Below are 19,996 nucleotides of genomic sequence, written 5' to 3'. Positions count from 1 at the left end.
TTGTTGTTCAGATTGTGAACTAGCTATTGGTAGTGCTTGAGTTGATTTATGGCAATGACGTATGGAGAAAGTGGAAAAAATCTAAGTGTTCAGAGCTGCCTTTGGGCACAGCCTGGCAGTGTATCATTTTCTTCATTATCATTATTATTATTATTTTCTAATCATTACTATTTTTCCTATTATTTATTAATGCACTTCCTTCTGGAGGAACTCAGAGTGGTTGTATAAAACAAAAACTAAAAACAATGTTTAGTATTCTTAAAAGACTTTCAAAACCCAACATTAAAACAAAGTTCATTTAAGAATACACTTCTGATATAGGTGTCAAGTATTTACAGCATCTATATCAGAATTGGATCCAACTCTGATTAGCAGGTAAGATCATGAATTTGTGCTCTCAAATCTTTTGGCTTCTCCAACCAACTTCCTTTGGTTAGAAGGATGTGCCTTAGTAAAGCAGTATAACACAGCCATGAACTTTTGCTGGATGAATGAATGAAGCTTATGTGTGGGTGGGAGGCAGGAGAGGGGGAGGGACGCCCGCCAATCTACATCCTTCTCTGTCTTTTTGCAACCCTGGAAACTTTGTTCCCAGTTGCTCTGCCAGCCCTTTATCCAAAAAAGAGATGATTGTGTGGGGGAACAAGCAATGATCTCATAGTAACTTGATGGGCAAGATAACATCCCACAGTCTCCTTTGATGGTTCTATTGAAGCATATGGGAAAAAGAGAAGCAGAGATGTTGGGTGATAAGACTCTTCATCACCCGTGCTTCAAGAGAAACTAGGGCTGACTTTGGAGGGACTCTCCTAAATTTTAATTACAACTTAAGGAAATCATATCATGATCAAAACAAGACGACAATCAACAATCAAGTAAACTTGCTGTATTTCCACCTCCGCAGTTAACTAAATGGCACTTTCTTGAAGAAGCAAAGCAGAAGGAGATAGCACAACCACTCTTGCAAGCCAACTCTACCCCATCTAAGTGACAGCCCCCTAGCTGTCAAAAAGCTAGCCAAAGTGGATGATTGTTACTTGGATAAAAGGAATTGCAGGGATATAAACTAGACTAGGAAATTGGGGTGGGGTGGGGGAAAATCCCTGAAGAAGTCTCTCAGACATCTCAAGCAGCAAGCAAAATCAGAAAGATTCCAGGAGCAAAGTCTGAGCACAGATTAATAAGTAATATAGGAAAGGAGTAACAACAAGGTTATTTTTTAAACTATTAACTCAGGTATTCTGGTAAGTACTTTCTTATTTGTGAAAACTTTATACAGTAGAAGCAAATCAAAGCAATTGGATTCTTGTTCTCTCTCCCCCCCCTCCCCGTTTTTAAAGACAAATGGAAAGGCCTCCCATATGGTTTTCTAAGTAGATATAAATTTTGCAAATTCACATGAAGTTGAATTCTTTTTATTAGCTGTACCTGCAGTGTAGTATAAAAAGTAAAGTCTCCTTCAAATCAAGCTTGACCCTGACAACTTCATGCACAAATCCATGTGCCGTTTTTAACCGAAAGATTGAGATGTTGTCATTGTTTTCTTCCACAATGTTTCGTTAGCCTCCCAGTCCCCCTGCTGTACTTTTAAGCCCATTTACTAAATCTAAACAAGCAAATCCATCTTTTTAAAAAAACCAACAACCCTGGCACATGTGATTGTGATTAAATCAGTGACTCAGATAAAGACTTTTCATACATGCTCAGAAAACTCTTTTCGTGGGTTGTAGAGGCTCTCCTCTGGCTGCTGTGGGTAACCCTGGGAGACAGCCTTGAGAAAGATATGTCTGGAATGTGCTTCGGTCTTTGACTGCCGTACTGCTTCATCGGTTTCACATCCCCCTTGCCTATGGCAACTCGAAAGCAGACCAGGAATGCTTTACGAGTTGACATCTTTCTTACTAAGATACATCTCAGTGCATTCAGAGCTCATTGCAAAGCTGAACCGAATAACGTACATGTAGTCTTTGACTTACAACAGTTCATTTAGTGACTGAAGTCACAATGGCACTGAAAAAAGTGACGTGACCATTTTCCACATTTACGGCCATTGCAGCATCCCCATGGTCACGTGATCAAAATTCAGACACTTGGCAACTGATTCATATTTATGACGGTTGCAGTGTCCCGGGTTATATGATCCCCTTTTGTGACCATCTGACAAGCAAAGTCGATGGGGAAGCCAGATTCACTTCATAACCGTGTTATTAACTTAACAATTGCAGTGATTCATTTAACATCTGTGGCAAGAAAGGATGTAAAATGGGGCATAACTCACTTAACAACTGCCTTGCTTAGCAACAGAAAATTTGGGCTCAATTGTGGTCGTAAGTCAAGGAGTACGTGTATAACTTACGGAGTGGGGAAGGAAGATGTAGTGTTCTGATACGTGTCAATAAGTTCAGTGTGGATCACACTTCCAATGATGATTGTATTCAATAGCACTGAACTTTGAATTGTGCTCCTTTCTGAATTAAAAGAAAATCTGAGTTCTGGGGGAAGATACCTGGATTTGATCCTTGCTCCAATAAGCTGCATTTGCTGGATTCATTACTGGGTTTCTTATCCTTTCTTTTAGAGCTACCGTATGCCAGTTGAGATCCATCAAGCGCAGTGTGGATAATATTTTTCTGCATTTGCTCTCAGTGCTTAGTGCTCAGGAAAGATCATTCACCTGAAGAGCTACAGACTGAGTGACCCCACAATAACTAGCATGTTTTCCAACCCAACCAAAACAATTTATCTTGCCAATAACATGATCACTTACCACAAATCAGGGTGTGCGAGCCAACATTTTCAACCATTTCCAGTTAAATTTGGCCAAGTCTGGCCAAGTGGCTGGCATTTAGTCAATGTTCTGCTGTGAAAATATCAAGGGCTAGCATTCTTTTTGCATCACAGAGAAGACAGAAAGAAAAAAAAAAGTACTTCCCATTTCTCCATGAGATTTTATTTAAAACATACATTTAATGGTACAAATAATTTTCAAAGACACTTAAGCGAAAACGGTCATTCTTTGGGGGAACTTTCTTCATATCGTGTTGAAGTCGCCTCTGAAGAAAATGCATTTCAACCTTGTCCCTCTGTTGTTAATATAGAAGGGAAAGTCCATAGAAATATATAAACCCAGCAAATATGTAAATCTGGCAAAGAGATTGGAGTAAAAAATAAGAGGCAAATCCTGTAAATATCCTAGCCAGAACACAATATGTCCTCTCTTTTCCTCTACTGCAGTGTTTCAGAGGTGAGAGTACAGTAAAATAACTCATTCAAGGGAAGAATATAGTGATATTGGACAGATGTGTTTATGAATTGGCTGGCATGAAAATAAAAGGATGAGGGAGAAGACATAGAAAAGAAAGAAAGAAAGAAAGAAAGAAAGAAAGAAAGAAAGAAAGAAAGAAAGAAAGAAAGAAAGAGGGAAGGAGGGGGGAGGAAGGAAACAGAAAGAAAAAGAAAGAAAGAAAGAAAGAAAGAAAGAGAAAGAAAGAAAGAAAGAAAGAAATGAAATGAAATGAATCTATGGGAAAATTTGAGGGGATCACAAAATTGCCAGCTAACTGTTGGGAGTTAAGATTCTTGCAAATAATTGTGAGTAAACTTTGGTCTAGTTTATCTAAGTGAATTTTCTATTCACAAAGAAAGCATATATTTTTCTCATTGGTAGGAAATGGGCTAAAAAGAAAGAGCTATTATTCAGATTAGTTATGTTTAAACGGTTAAGAAATGTTTCCTCCTTCATAGATTCAAAACGTATCACTGACCTTTTAAAAAGGGCCACAAAAAGATCACCAGTCCATTTCTTGGTTCAGAACTATTGCTGGGATAAGCAGTTTTAAAGTGGAGCCCTATTTCAAATAAAGATGGGACAAAATACACCGCTGATGCACAAAATGTGCATTTGAGAAGCGAGTCCTTGGAATGAAAATTGTGAGGACAAATAGGCTTTAACCTTTGGGAGGACGTTCCTTCAAAATGGTCTTTCTACAATGTCCAAGATTTGTCACATATGGAAAGTAACACAGGCTTGATCATATAGAGTGAAGTTAAAATAGAACCAAAGTGAATGGCTAAATGAAAAAGGCAGGATCAGTTCTCCATCAGGTGGCAACTGGAGTCAGTAAGTCCCTAATTTTTACAAGCAACAGATTGGAGATCTGTATCTGTCAGACTTCCAAATATGAAGTCAATGGTGGTGTTCAAAATTGTGCTTCCTGCTGATGATGGACCAATTCAATGAGCCAACAGTGGACAATAGTGGAGCTGATGGTGGAGAAATTCTTGGGATACATCTATAGCCATGTAGTCAGGGTGAAACATCCACTCACATCCACAGTGCTTTCACAAATGTCACGTGTGAAGAAATACTTAGTTGTAAGGAGAAGCAGGTACAGATTGTTTCTGGGGTCAGAAATACTCATCTGGGTTACAATGCGTATCTTGGAGTGGATAGGAAAGAAAATAGTCATGGAGCTGGTTATTTACAGATTGGGGGGTGGGTAGCAAGTTGGATTATTAGAGCATTATTGCCTTACTTCAGTCTGCATTCGAATTGGCATGAACAGTTGATGAAGGGGTATAATGGCAAAACTTTGAGGACTTTCTGGATTAAGAAACTAACGAACAGTTCAACTTTCACACATAAAAATATTGATCCTGGGAACCAGAATTTGAGCCTAATTTTTTTCCCTCATGGTTTTGCCCCTTTATCACCATCTCTTCTACTATTTATATGAATTACCCCACTGTTACTGTACTTTCTGTCTGCTTTGATAACCTGGGGGAATCTCAGTTCTCACCCCCAGGGACCATTTTCAAGGGCCCAAACTGTTAATAGAGCTATGCCAAAAGGCTATCCTTGTTTAGGAGACTCTTCTCCCTGCTTGTGTTTCCAAAGTCTCTGTACATAAAAGTGTGTGTGTGCGTGCACAGGCTACAAGGCTGTTTACACCAGAGCGGAGACCACACCTGGAGAACCATGTGGGACGGGGGAAGCCTGTGGAGGAAAACTTGCTGGAGATCCTAGAAAGTGAGGATTGGCTCCAAAGGGGAGCAAATGTCCTGGTAGCATCATGGGGCTGAGAGGATAGAGGGCAGCAGCTTCTTCCCCCATCAAGGAAGAGGGCATCATCTCCAAGGGTGTGTTTGCGGGGATTGTGGTTTCCCCAGGATTTCCTTTGCGCTTTTTGGATTTGGCAGAAGAGACCTTGCGGTTCCGTGTTTGGATCCCATCCTTGCGCATTGCCAAGGGGCGATTCACCTGTATGGTATCAATAAGAGGAAAAATGAAGGTGAGATTAAGAGCTCAGAGAAAATTCATCTGAGGATAATATTCAGAGGTATTACGTTATTGTAATACATTTGAAACAATACAACTACATTATGATAAGGCATTGTTCTGTCAGCCTAAATCCAAGGCCATGCCTCTTGTCTGCTAAATGGTTGGTGGTATGAGCAAAGCAGTGTGGAACTACATGACATATAAATATGCGGCAAGAACCTGTAGTAAAGGTAAGTAGAACCCACCCCTGCACTAAACCTGTGGGACCTTCTCCAATAAATTACTGGAAGCAACCAACTCCCACTCACCCACTCAAGCACCTCTCTTTCACGTACATATACCCTCCTCCACTCTCTTCCTATTGTCTTACATTGTGCAGTTTGTAATAGAGGCCACAGGCATTGCATACGGGTTCTCCATTCATGTTGCGGCGCCAAAGAGTTGTGGTCGTAGTTTGGCAATTACTACACTGGGTTCCAGCTCGCTTGCTGACAATCTGCATCATGGAACAAGGAGGAGAAACAAATACTTACATTATTAATTTTGGAAATGATACCCAGGGCCCATTGTGTTTCCTTAGAGCAACATTTCTTAAAGTGTGGTCTAAGGACTCCTAGGGACTCCCCAAGACTCCCTCAGAGGTCCGTGAAATCAAAATTACTTGCTAGATCTTAAAGATATTTGCAAGAATTTTAAATAATTTTAAATAATGTCACATTTCTTTTTATTTTTTTTTAAATATAAGCTTTTTCATTAAAATTTATTTATATTTGACACTTCTCAACTACCCATCCCCCTCAGAGAGTTTATGTTAACATCTAATGGGTTTTATTATTATATTTCAGTAGTTTACCTTTGAAAAGAGCAATTGTTATAAATATTGAATCATTTATACCTTTTTTTTTCCTTTCGATGGCTCTCTCTTCAATATTTTTTCCCTACTCCAAAGTTTAAAATAGTAAAATCTAAAAGCTTGGAATGTGTTTTGTATTTAAAACTATTGTCAGGGGATATCTAGTCAGTTGCATAGGTACCCAACAAATCAAAACAGCTGAAATGTAGTGGGTGGTCAGATCCTCTCCCTTCCTCAATTTTAATTATAGTCTCAGTCACTGTAATTAATAGTACAACCTGAATTCTGTTAATAAAGAGATACAGTATGCTTAACCAGGGAATTAGACATAAACAATGGTGATATATTGGTAAAGGTAAAGGTTCCCCTCGCACATACGTGCTAGTCATTCCCAAATCTAGGGGGTGGTGCTCATCTCCTTTTCTAAGCCAAAAAGCCAGAGCTGTCTGATGACAATTCCATGGTCATGTGGCCGGCATGACTAAACGCCAAAGGAGCACGGAATGCTGTTACCTTCCCACAAGGTGGTCCCTATTTTTCTACTTGCATTTTTACATGCTTTCGAACTATTAGGTTGGCAGAAGCTGGGACGAGTAACAGGAGCTCACCCTGTTACAAGGCACTAAAGATTCAAACCGCCAACCTTTCTGATCGACAAGCTCAGCGTCTTAGCCACCAAGCCACTGCATCCCCGATGTATATGTATATTGGTATGTGTATGTGTATGTATATGTATATGTATATGTATATGTACATGTATATTTGAATTGTAAGCCACCCTGAGTCATTGATTGAGATGGGCAGCTATAGAACTGAATAAATATATAAATGTTTGCACATGTCTGTGAAAGCAAGAGATTGGCCACTCTATTGCCAGTCCTAGCCACTAGATGACACTGAACTTTATTGTATCTGCTGAGGTCAGAAGTTTCCTGTTCCTGTTCTGTTCCTTTGTAATAGAGATAATAAAAATTCTTGTCTCACTTCCTGATTTATTTGTTCTCAAACCATCCATGACTTGCTGTTAGAAGTCAGGTTTTTAAACCCACAGATTCCTAACGAGATGAGAAAAGTGACAACATTCTTTGTGCTAAAAGTCTTAATTTTTAATAATACAGCAGCAGGGAATTGGATGGGAAGGAAGACCTCTTATGCCTAGCTAAGATCTCAAGCCAATAGTACAATTAGGTTCACTCATTTACATATAGGTTATTGGGAAGAAAGCCAGCAATGTCTATAATGCCTTTCTTCTTCCAAAGAGAGGCATATACCTAACTTTGTGATTGTTCTCAGCAAGGCCAATATGAAATATATCCTCAAGAGGAGGCATTGAGATTTTGTTCAGTTGATTGGAAGAAAACCATGGCAGATCAAGGAAACTACAGAACACCCTTTCAACACCGAACTCAGAATATTTAATTTTTTAAAAAAATCTAAATATCTACAGAAATTTCTATGGCTTGAAGCCAAAGTCCCAAATAGACCACATGATGGTTCCTTAATCCATGCAGAAAATTCAGAGTAGAATCTGGTAAAGTATATTTCTCAACTAGTATTTGAAAAACCAGTTCTGTACTGATTGTCAAAGATCTTCCAGGTCCAATTCATATGCTGGTTATTACCTATAAAGCCTCTGCAATGTGATATCAGAGGACTTTAGCTATCACCTGCCCACCTTGTAAGGGCATCAAGAGAGGGTTGGCTCAAGATCCCATCATGATGAAAGGTGAAAGGGACATGTGGCAGAAAGTAGACAGGCCTTTCCTATGGTTTCCAACACAGGTGTACACTGCCCTGTAAAAGTGGGATACTTCACTCCTGAGACCAGACGATTCTCCGTTTCAAGCAGACATTTATTCTGAGTTGAGAATGGATGGGCAACCATTTTTAGCTTGGTCTGGGGGAAGGGGGCAGGTTTTGCTGCAACCATCTACTGTATTTAAAAGAGCATATTTTTAAAAAACAGAACAAAATTATTACACTGTTTAAATAAGCAGAGTGTTGCAATGTTGAGCCGGAATTCTTAAGCGGGTGAGCAGGATCCACTTGCTGGAGAGTGAGTGTTGACTTACCAGGCGTTTCTTGGGCCGAATCAGGGGCCGATTCTGTCCATTCATCTTGTGGTAGAGCCCACAGGCATTGCAAAGATAGTGGCCAGTGCCATCTCTTCTCCACAGTGGGGTGGCTGTGGCTCCACAGTTCACACACTCACGTGCCTCTGCGGAAAGAGGTGGAAACACATTCAGGGAGAAGATAACATGATAGTTCAGGCGGGAGGATACAATATGATTTTTCACTTCTAGGAAAGATTGTCGTTCTTGTTGAAACAATGTTGTGTTGGAGAAGGACAGTTTGGGAGAAGGCAAGGAACTGATAGGAGCTATTTTGTAGAATGAGTTATCAAATCAGGAAGAAGATTCTACTTTGAATATACAAGGCTTAAATAGCACTTAGCAATAGCAATAGGACTTAGACTTATATACTGCTTCACAGTGCTTTACTAAGCGGTTTACAGAGTCAGCATATTGACCCCAACAATCTGGGTCCTCATTTTACCCACCTTGGAAGGATGAAAGGCTGAGTCAACCTTGAGCCTGGTGAGATTTGAACTGCCAAATTGCAGGCAGCCGGCAGGCAGCAGAAGTAGCCTGCAGTACTGCACTCTAACCACTGCGCCACTGTGGCTCATCACTCAGAACTAGAACCCCTGTCAGATTGCCTCTGCTACAGAGATCTGTTCAATCATGAAAGCCTTCAGAAGACATCCTGCTGTATTTGACATGCATCATCTTGCATTTAGCTGCAGATGGACTTCATGAAGCACCTCTACTACAGCAGAACAAGAAAGGTCTGGCCTCATGAGATTCCAAGTGGGAGAAATTGCATTGTGGAGCTCTTGTGCAATCCTACGGATTTAATATATTTAATTGCAAAAAGATTGGCATGCACAAGGTTATGAAGAGGGGTGGGCTTCAAAAATTTTAGCAAGGGGTTCTCTGCCCAGTTGCTGGGTGGGCATGGCCATGGTGGGCGTGGCCTAGTTTTCCTCCTGCACCATGGCGGGGGGAGAGTTTTTGCCCTCCCTGGACTCCAGAGGCTTTTCTCGAGCCTCCAGGAGGGCGAAAACGGCCTCCCCAGGCTCCAGAGACCCTCTGGAGACCAGAAACGGGCGTGTTTCCAGCCTTCCCAATATTTTGTTAGGCCCGTTTTTTGCCCTCCCCGAGCCTCCATGCGTGCCCTGCACTTACCTGCATCCAAAACGGGCTGCGTGGGGACTCCTGGGAGGAATGGGGTAGGCGGGGCCAGCTAAGAGTGGGATTTGGGGTTTTTCCAAACTGCACAGAATCTTAGGTAGAGGTTCTCCCAAACCCCTGCAAACCCCCAGCAACCCACCCCTGTAACAACTGTTTGCAAATCTGTTCAATAGCTGAAGATTTTCCTAGAATCATAGGAGTAACTATGGTTTAATAGCCATCTCTTTCAAAAACCAAAGTAAGATAAAGATTGGGAAATGTGTATTTTATCTCATTATATAATGTAACAATTAGTGACATTAGGCAATTATACTTGGATAGAATTGAGTGTTTCCATCACTGTTCTCTTTTTCTTATTCTTATTATGCTGCTATTGCTATTAGAGAGTTCAGTGTGCAGTTCTTGGAAAGACACCGGTTTAAGATGTTGTAGATAGGTGTTAGGTTCATTTCTCAGCCTGCTCCAAAACATCTTTTTGGAATCAAATCCAAATTGCTGCATAACTTGATTTGCTAGCATTGGAAACTCAGAATAATTTTTTAAAATTAAAATCCATATCAATAGCAGCCAAAAAAATGCACTCCAGTTTGTTTCTTTTTTCTTTTTTGGGGGGGTATGTTAATGCTGTGGATACAGCACACATTTTTAGCATAAGGTAAGCCTGTGATTAGAGTTCTAGTATCCCAAACCTGCAATTATTTTATTACATCAAAGATATCCAACAGAAGATCTCACCGCTGGGGGAGAGCTGCATTGTCCCTCGGAGTTTGGGGGAATATCCAGCTGTCAGGGGGCTTCCAGGCATCGGGAAATATCCATACTCCTGTCCCATAGTGTAAGGACTTAGGGCTGTGCCAGTCGAGGTCCCGAGGGGCATCAGTTCAGCATGAGTGGGGCTGATCCGTTCTGTCTTCAACATCTCCAAATATCTGGGGCTGCTCTTGCCGTCGGGGGAAAGGTCCTTGGGAGAGGGTGGTGAATGCAGGGTGTGGTAGGAGGATGTGGCAGTGGTGTAGATAGGAAGTCCCGTGTGGGTTTTCCCAGAAGCACTGGAGACCCAGGCTGCTGTGCTGTAGGAATGGCTGTCCCCCCATTGCAAACCATTGAGAAGAGGGTATAATTGCCGCACTGTTGTAGAGATGGAACATAATAGTAGTAGATGTAGTGGTGATGATGATGATGATGATGATATGCAAGAAATAACAACACTATAGTGAGCATGTGTGTGCACGCATGTAGACTAAGGAAAAAGTACACTGCCTAATAGCAATAGCAAACTTATATACTGCTTCACAGTGCTGTACAGCTCTCTCTAAGCGGTTTACAGTTAGCATATTGCCCCAAACAATTTGGGTCCTCATTTTGCCCACCTTGGAAGGCTGGAAGGCTGAGTCAACCTTGAGCCTGGTGAGATTCAAACTGCAAATTACAGGCAGCCCAGCAGGCAGCAGAAGTAGCCTGCAGTACTGCTCTCTAACCACTGCGCCACCGTGGCTCATAATGAAAGCTATCTAGTAGATAAGGTGTTATGCATTTCCACCATCTAATCTGAACAACAAATGCACCTGCTTTAAATTGCATTTGAAGAAAAGCTTGACAGATTTCCATACAGGAAATGAAAGGAAAGCATGATTGCAACACACAAAAATATATATACACAAACATACAAATGTATGTGCATGTGTATCTCTACATTTCTATGGTATTTTATTGAGTCTAAAATTCTTTATATTAGAATTCCAGGTTCTTAGATTCAGTATGATGAGGTTTTAACAGTTAGTTATGTTTGGAAAAGTCTGTAGCAGGAAAACACAACAATAGCAGTTAGGGTTTACACATGATGCTAAGCCACAATCTTTTTTAATGTGGCTTGTTGAATAAATCACCTTTTCTGGCTCTACACAGCATACTTAACCATAAACTCTGGTTTATAAACCACAATGGCTGTGTTTATAACAACTCACTAAACTGAGCATAGCGTGTGAACTTAGGTAAGCAGCCAGAATTTCTCAACAGTGTTGAGACTAACGTAGAAGAGCAAAAATACTATGAAAAAAAGAGGACCCTGTTACACAGAGAATTTAATCTAAGCCAAGGTTTACCAGTGCTAGACTCTGAATTCATTTGTAACGGTGGGTCTCAAATCTAGCTTATAGCATAGAAAGACATAGCAAAAATAATTTTGAGAATTTAGTGAGCAATTTTGCCAACACACCAGATTTGCACAACCACCCCGTGATTGAATAGAAGAGTGTTTTCTAGGATGATATCCTCCAGTGTGTTAGGCTACGATGACCACCATCACTGGCTTTAGTGTAAATTTCTGTATGACTTTAAATTGGGAAAAAGCTGCAGACGAAATTGAGGTAGCCAAGCCTTTCTTTAAAAACTGAGATTGGTTTCCAAAAATCACAGCATCCACGGCCTCAATGGAGCAAAGCCTTCCAGTTGTTACATTCACACCTACCTGGAGAGTGTCTGTAGGATTCAGGCATACGAGAGAAATATGTGGGCACAGCATTGCAATCAACTCCCTCAGGACTTGTAAAGAAAAGGTCTGAATCATCATTTCCTTGCAAATGAGAGGACTCTATGTATTGTGGGGCAGAATCCTGACTGGAGTAATCCATTGTCTTGTCTTAGAACTTCCTTCTGCAAATGATAAAACCTATATTTAAAAAAAAAAGAGGCTGTGAAACAAAACGGAAAATACTAGGCATAACAGTACTATTGTTGCAATCAATTATTATTATTATTTAGTATGTGTTTCTCAGCCTTGGCAACTTTCACCTGTGTGGATTTCAACTCCCAGAATTCCCAGCCATCCATGCTGGCTGGGGAATTCTGGAAGCTGATGTCTGCACTTCTTAAATTTGCCAAGGCTGCAAAAACAATTGCTTAGAGGGATGATAGGAACTGGAACTCTGGGATCTGTTTCTTCACTTATGAAACATTGGATTTTTAAGGATTTTAATTTTAAATTGCCCTATAGAACTCATAAAGCATATGATGAGGTAAAGAGTAATTTTTCCTGAAAACTCTTCCATTTCCTTGGGTAATATGGAATTTTCAAAATAAATGGTTTTCAAAATGTCTACTCAGATGGCACAATTTACAGGCTATAATGTTTGAATCAACAGGCTGTTGGGGCATTCTGTCGATCTAATCACAAGTTCATTGTTGGAACAATCCATTGCAGAAAATTTACTGATATAATATTTATTAGCTACCCAGTCTCTCTCTCTTCTGTGAGAAAGAAAAGTGTATCATCACCTACAACTTTTTCTCACACTTCTCTCATACTCTAAACTCCTAACCATCGTTGTCACCCTTCTCTGTCTTCTAGGCATATTCCAGCTTGTTTTTTTATTGTTCCTGAACTGTGTTTTAAATTTCCCGTTATTCCTTATAAGGTCAGCTTATATTTTAATAAACAAATCAGCCAAGTGAAATAATTCATATTCTTGATAAACTTTCATTCTGCTTTATCAAAACCTTTTCTCTATTTGAAAAAAATAATTTGAGAAATTGCTTGTCTCCCACTATTTTATTTATAATATGATTTCTCATTAATCTTTTCTTTATTCTCATGTTATATCTTCTTATAAATATCTTCAGTTTATATGCTGAAATTGAAGACAGTAGTTTGTGTCTTGCTTTCTGTAAGCGATTGTCATAGATATAAGATATGACAGTGAAATTTTGAACTGGCCAGGCCTTTTTGGAGTAGTTAAGGATGCAAGCACTGATTTAAAAAATAAAAATGTACCCAATATTTCTCTCTTTTGGATTATCTCAATTGTAACAGTTGAAATGATGCTCTTAATCAGTTGATCAAAAAAAAAAAATCCCCCTTTCCATAGAACAATATCTTGCCTGCAAAAAACAGAGGAGACAGTAGCATTACTCTGGTGGATTAACAATTCTCCTTTTAAAAGACTGGATGATAAATGATACGTAGTGTATATCATGGATACTTCAGGGTAGAAATATACTTTCCATATTTATGTATCATCAGCTGGACATAGCTGTGCCTGTAAAAGAGCATTTTATGTGTGCAGTTGTCTTCCCTGATCCTAGCAACATTATTCCTAGTCTAAAACTACTCTGAAATTAAGAAATGGAGGCATCCGAATTACTTTCCTCTTTCTTTCTATCTTTCTCTCTGATCTCTTTCTCAGAACTGACAACTCATTTTAGAGCGTGCTTTCTTCTCAGATAACAATACACACATCTGATTATGTTCCTTCCCCCTAAAGTGTGTTTTTCTGCACTAGCATTGTGGGTATGTGTGTGTCCATGTGTGCAGTAATGAAAATTTACTAATGGACTCCCCTTATTACACTGAACATAATGCAGAAAGGCGATGTGTCAGACATTGGGGAACCCCGGTTCAAAAATCCCCGTTAAGTCATGAATTTCACAGGAAGACATTGTGGACATCACCCAGAATTGCTTTCAGTAAGATGGGCGCCTGTATAAAATTGATAAATAAATGAACGCCTTAGGCTCAGCCTCTCTTCTCTGCCCAGACTTCTTTCAAAATGTGGTTAACGGTAATGACGATGATGCAGCCATGCAGATCAGAAATACCCACCTTTGGCCTTAACCATGATCAACTTTTGAGAAAGTCATTGGTGATTTTTCTGCTTATGATGGGACTGAGACCGAATTTCCTCAAGCATGCTTTGGATGGGCTTCATAGCTCATTCTTAGCCATGGTTATTAACTAAGTTAATTATTAATAATTATTAATTAATTATTAATAATTAATTAATTAGTTAATAATTATTTAATTGTTAATTAGTTAATAATATTTAATTATTATAATTTAATATTATAATAATATAAATAATTAACTAATAATTAATTAGTTGATAATATTAACTAAGTTATTAACTAAGTTAATTAACTAAGTTAATTAACAACAAAGAATGCAATAACGAAACAGTTAAAGTAAACCTCTTCAACATCTTCTTTGGCTCAGTTTTTGTTAACTCCGATAACACACATCCGACATTCCACAAATGTACCAGCAATGATTATGATGACTTAACTCATATAGATTTCACAGAAGATAACATTGGAAAAGCTCTTCATAACTTAAAACCATCGCTATCTATTGGACCCGATGGACTATGTGCATACTTCTTAAAAAAACTTTCCACTAATATAGCAGAACCCCTAAGCATTATCTTTGATAAAGCTTTCACTACCAGTTCCCTTCCCAAACTTTGGTCACTAGTCACAGTCATCCCTATCTTCAAAAAAGGAGACCCCAGCTTAGTCGAAAATTACAGACCGATCTCTTTGTGCTGCGTCACCTGCAAAGTCATGGAATCAATCATCAACCAATCCATTACCTCACACTTAGAAACTAACAACCTACTCTCCAATAAACAATTTGGTTTCAGGAAAAAATTATCATGTAACTTACAACTTCTCCACTGTAAAAACATATGGACTACAAATCTTGATCAAGGCAAAACAATAGATGCAATCTACATAGACTTCTGCAAAGCTTTTGACTCAGTAGTACACGATAAACTTCTCCTAAAACTAAAATCCTATGGCATCTCAGGACCCCTTCACAAATGGATATCTGCTTTTCTGTCTAACAGACAACAAGTGGTCAAAATTGGCAATGCTTTATCAAATCCTGTTCCTGTCAAGAGTGGCGTTCCTCAAGGCAGCGTCCTTGGACCAACACTCTTCATACTATACATTAATGATCTTTGTGACCATATCTCAAGTAATTGTGTTCTCTTTGCTGACGATGTCAAACTATTTAACACCACAGACAATACATCTATCATTCAAAAAGACCTTGATCATCTAACCGCTTGGTCTAAAACTTGGCAACTCCAAATCTCAACCAGCAAATGCTCAGTCTTACATATAGGAAAAAAGAACCCAAACATTAAATACATACTAGATGGACATTACCTTACAGACGACCCACATCCCGTTAAAGACCTTGGAGTTTTCATGTCAAATGATCTAAGTGCCAAAGCCCACTGCAACTACATAGCAAAAAAAGCTCTAAGAGTTGTAAACCTAATCTTGCGTAGCTTCTTTTCCAAAAACACCACACTACTAACCAGAGCATATAAAACATTTGCTAGACCAATTCTAGAATACAGCTCGCCTGTTTGGAACCCTCACCACATCTCTGACATCAATACAATTGAACGTGTCCAGAAATATTTTACAAGAAGAGTTCTCCATTCCTCTGAAAACAACAAAATACCTTATCCCACCAGACTTGAAATCCTAGGCTTAGAAAACTTGGAACTCCGTCGCCTTCGACAAGACCTAAGTTTAACTCACAGAATCATCTATTGTAATGTCCTTCCTGTTAAAGACTACTTCAGCTTTAATTGCAATAATACTAGAGCAACCAATAGATTTAAACTTAATGTCAACCGCTTTAATCTAGATTGCAGAAAATATGACTTCTGTAACAGAATCATCAGTGCTTGGAATACTTTACCTGACTCTGTGGTCTCTTCCCATAATCCTAAAAGCTTTAACCAAAAACTTTCTACTATTGACCTCACCCCATTCCTAAGAGGACCATAAGGGGCGTGCATAAGCGCACAAACGTGCCTACCGTTCCTGTCCTATTGTTTTTCTTTTCTTCTTCCTATATACATATATGCTTATACCTCCTTATATTTACTCATATATGTGTTTATATATTATATAATCTTTTTGTATGATACCTACATATATTGTTATGACAAAATAAATAAATAAGTCAACAACTGGCTGAGTTCACTTAACATGCTAAGGGTCTTTCCTATACTGATTAGAAATACTGTTTCTCCATCCCAGAATCAGCAAAAAAAACCTCTATAGGCATGGAATGGGCCCATTCCCAATTGCAGTCTTGTCTCTGGCCTCAGTCACAGCAGCTGCCTGGTTTCCTTTCAGAGGATCTGAGGCTGCCCTTGGTAGGGTAACATCCTAGGGGCTTGGTAGAAAAAAATAAATGCTACCAGCCAGGATATGCTTTGTCCCATAGTTAACAGCAGGGGTGGGGGGAAAGACCCTAAGTCCCTCTAAAAACTCATTTAACAAATTTCTCACTTAGCCACATATATTTTGGAATAAATTGACATAAATTGGTAACATCTGTTTGTGCTGCTGGAGGGAGATGGGAGTTATGCTCAAAAATGCCAACCTGAAGAAGGCTATTTGAAACCAAGTAACAAAATCAGAGCAAGTAAAATGAGGTTATCTCTGATGTCCCTGTGGCTCCCATTCTGCTGGCATTTTAGAACAACCGTGTTGTTCTAGGTCTTAGGTTGGGACACTTGGGACTCCCTGCCAATCGGGTGTGGGTATGGTTAGTCGGATCCACCATCGGTTCTTGTTTTTTCTTTCTTTCATAATTATTCTACTTTTATTTTGCTTGGCTTTATTATACATTGCCCAGAATTGGTTAAGAGTCAGGTTGTGTAAATTAAATGAAACCTAAGCCCCCACTTGTGTATAAGCAACCTTATCTTTGGTAGCTTCCTGTGTATCTGTAAAACCTGACAACCTCAGAGGAACTGGATATAGGCAGCATATAACCAGAATTGCCAGGGGTGGGGTTTTTTTTTTCCTATTTTGCTTCTGAACTCCCAGAGGCGCTGGGCCAGTCACAATGCTAAGCGGATTAGAAAAAGATCCACTTAAGAAGTTCCATCTGTTTCTCTTAAACCAGGACAGACACTTTGCAGCTAAGGACCACAAGCAGCCCTCAGCCTAACTTCATCTTGCCTTTGGTCTAATTTAGTACTGTTGGGAGGAGTTTAGAGAGAGAAAAGCAAAAGAAAAGCCGAAAGTGGGCTGTGGAGTGACGCAGAGGAAATAGCTGTTTGCTCACAAGCCAGATAATTGCCACCTGCTCTTTCTGTGCAATTCTGAAGCGTTAAGAGAAAAGTTATGGCACATAGAAATAACAGGAGGGTGGTTCTGCTCACCTTTAGTTCCAAACCTGCCTGTCTCCTTATTTGTGGCAGATTGGGGTGGGTGGGAAGGGGAATAGGTATTTCCCCATTCCTATTTTAAACATCTCCTTTGTCAGACAAGTAGATGCTACTTCACCCATCAAAGTGTAAGTAATGAGTTCCAGGTAAAAATATTTCTTTTAAATGATGAGGCCTCCTCTGCATCATCCCCTGAACTTTTTTAATGCACACTAATCTGCTTCCCTAATAGCCAAGGAATGCCAAGGACAATGTTTTAGCATAATTTGCCTTCTGAGGAAAAATTTCCAAAGATTTTTGAAAATGTTAATAATCCAGTGTTCCTTTAAAAAAAAGACTTATACCTTTTCAAATAAATATGAAGCAAATGCATTTACTAAGAGTATAAATCTATAAAAAACGTCTGGATATCTCACCAATTTCATAATCTGCTTCAACCAGTCAAATCTAATTTTGGATGCCATCTGGGCTATGATACATAAAACTTGGTTCTTGCAACATACTAAATCCTTACTTAACCATCATGGGCTATGTTAAAACAAAGACCTAGCATGTTGGTCCGGTTCAGACATGTTATAACGCAAACCACACAGAATCACAAACTTGTCACCCATTTCATTCTTCAAGTGTGCTGCGCAAGCCTGCCAGAGGAATATTAAAGCCATGAACATTCATTAACCAATATCCTATTATCCATAATGAACAGAAATTTCTCCAGTCAGAGGTAGACACCTGATTTTCTCTTGATGTCTGAACTATGATTCTATACTATTCTATACTATATACTATACTATATATATATATATTCTATACTATATACTATACTATATACTATATACTATACTATTCTATTCTATACTATTGACCTCACCCCATTCCTAAGAGGACCATAAGGGGCGTGCATAAGCGCACAAACGTGCCTACCGTTCCTGTCCTATTGTTTTTCTTTTCTTCTTTCTATATATATGCTTATACCTCCTTATATTTACTCATATATGTTTATATACTATATAATCTTTTGTATGATTCCTACATATATTGTTGTGACAAAATAAATAAAATAAGTCAACAACTGGCTGAGTTCACTTAACATGCTAAGGGTCTTTCCTATACTGATTAGAAATACTGTTTCTCCATCCCAGAATCAGCAAAAAAAACCTCTATAGGCATGGAATGGGCCCATTCCCAATTGCAGTCTTGTCTCTGGCCTCAGTCACAGCAGCTGCCTGGTTTCCTTTCAGAGGATCTGAGGCTGCCCTTGGTAGGGTAACATCCTAGGGGCTTGGTAGAAAAAAATAAATGCTACCAGCCAGGATATGCTTTGTCCCATAGTTAACAGCAGGGGTGGGGGGAAAGACCCTAAGTCCCTCTAAAAACTCATTTAACAAATTTCTCACTTAGCCACATATATTTTGGAATAAATTGACATAAATTGGTAACATCTGTTTGTGCTGCTGGAGGGAGATGGGAGTTATGCTCAAAAATGCCAACCTGAAGAAGGCTATTTGAAACCAAGTAACAAAATCAGAGCAAGTAAAATGAGGTTATCTCTGATGTCCCTGTGGCTCCCATTCTGCTGGCATTTTAGAACAACCGTGTTGTTCTAGGTCTTAGGTTGGGACACTTGGGACTCCCTGCCAATCGGGTGTGGGTATGGTTAGTCGGATCCACCATCGGTTCTTGTTTTTTCTTTCTTTCATAATTATTCTACTTTTATTTTGCTTGGCTTTATTATACATTGCCCAGAATTGGTTAAGAGTCAGGTTGTGTAAATTAAATGAAACCTAAGCCCCCACTTGTGTATAAGCAACCTTATCTTTGGTAGCTTCCTGTGTATCTGTAAAACCTGACAACCTCAGAGGAACTGGATATAGGCAGCATATAACCAGAACTGCCAGGGGTGGGGTTTTTTTTTTCCTATTTTGCTTCTGAACTCCCAGAGGCGCTGGGCCAGTCACAATGCTAAGCGGATTAGAAAAAGATCCACTTAAGAAGTTCCATCTGTTTCTCTTAAACCAGGACAGACACTTTGCAGCTAAGGACCACAAGCAGCCCTCAGCCTAACTTCATCTTGCCTTTGGTCTAATTTAGTACTGTTGGGAGGAGTTTAGAGAGAGAAAAGCAAAAGAAAAGCCGAAAGTGGGCTGTGGAGTGACGCAGAGGAAATAGCTGTTTGCTCACAAGCCAGATAATTGCCACCTGCTCTTTCTGTGCAATTCTGAAGCGTTAAGAGAAAAGTTATGGCACATAGAAATAACAGGAGGGTGGTTCTGCTCACCTTTAGTTCCAAACCTGCCTGTCTCCTTATTTGGGGCAGATTGGGGTGGTGGAAGGGAATAGGTATTTCCCCATTCCTATTTTAAACATCTCCTTTGTCAGACAAGTAGATGCTACTTCACCCATCAAAGTGTAAGTAATGAGTTCCAGGTAAAAATATTTCTTTTAAATGATGAGGCCTCCTCTGCATCATCCCCTGAACTTTTTTAATGCACACTAATCTGCTTCCCTAATAGCCAAGGAATGCCAAGGACAATGTTTTAGCATAATTTGCCTTCTGAGGAAAAATTTCCAAAGATTTTTGAAAATGTTAATAATCCAGTGTTCCTTTAAAAAAAAGACTTATACCTTT

General features: G+C 39.4%; 1 protein-coding gene across 6 annotated transcripts in view; it reads right to left on the bottom strand.

The window, feature by feature from the left end:
- Nucleotides 1-2,928: 2,928 nt before the first annotated feature.
- The window catches only part of GATA1 (GATA binding protein 1), a 28,533-nt gene continuing 11,465 nt past the window's right edge, over nucleotides 2,929-19,996 (bottom strand). For all 6 annotated transcript variants that reach the window (XM_058170756.1, XM_058170757.1, XM_058170755.1 and 3 more), the window contains 5 exons: nucleotides 11,856-12,056; nucleotides 10,124-10,516; nucleotides 8,207-8,352; nucleotides 5,652-5,777; nucleotides 2,929-5,260 (listed from right to left, as the gene is read on the bottom strand). In XM_058170756.1, coding sequence (XP_058026739.1) covers nucleotides 4,946-5,260; nucleotides 5,652-5,777; nucleotides 8,207-8,352; nucleotides 10,124-10,516; nucleotides 11,856-12,018 — 1,143 coding nt within the window. In that variant the 5' untranslated portion in view covers nucleotides 12,019-12,056 and the 3' untranslated portion in view covers nucleotides 2,929-4,945. The remainder of the gene's footprint in view (nucleotides 5,261-5,651; nucleotides 5,778-8,206; nucleotides 8,353-10,123; nucleotides 10,517-11,855; nucleotides 12,057-19,996) is intronic.

The sequence above is a fragment of the Ahaetulla prasina genome, chromosome 2 (assembly GCF_028640845.1).
Source record: "Ahaetulla prasina isolate Xishuangbanna chromosome 2, ASM2864084v1, whole genome shotgun sequence".
NCBI classification, from domain to species: Eukaryota; Metazoa; Chordata; class Lepidosauria; order Squamata; family Colubridae; genus Ahaetulla; species Ahaetulla prasina.
This window is presented reverse-complemented; position numbering and strand designations above follow the sequence as displayed.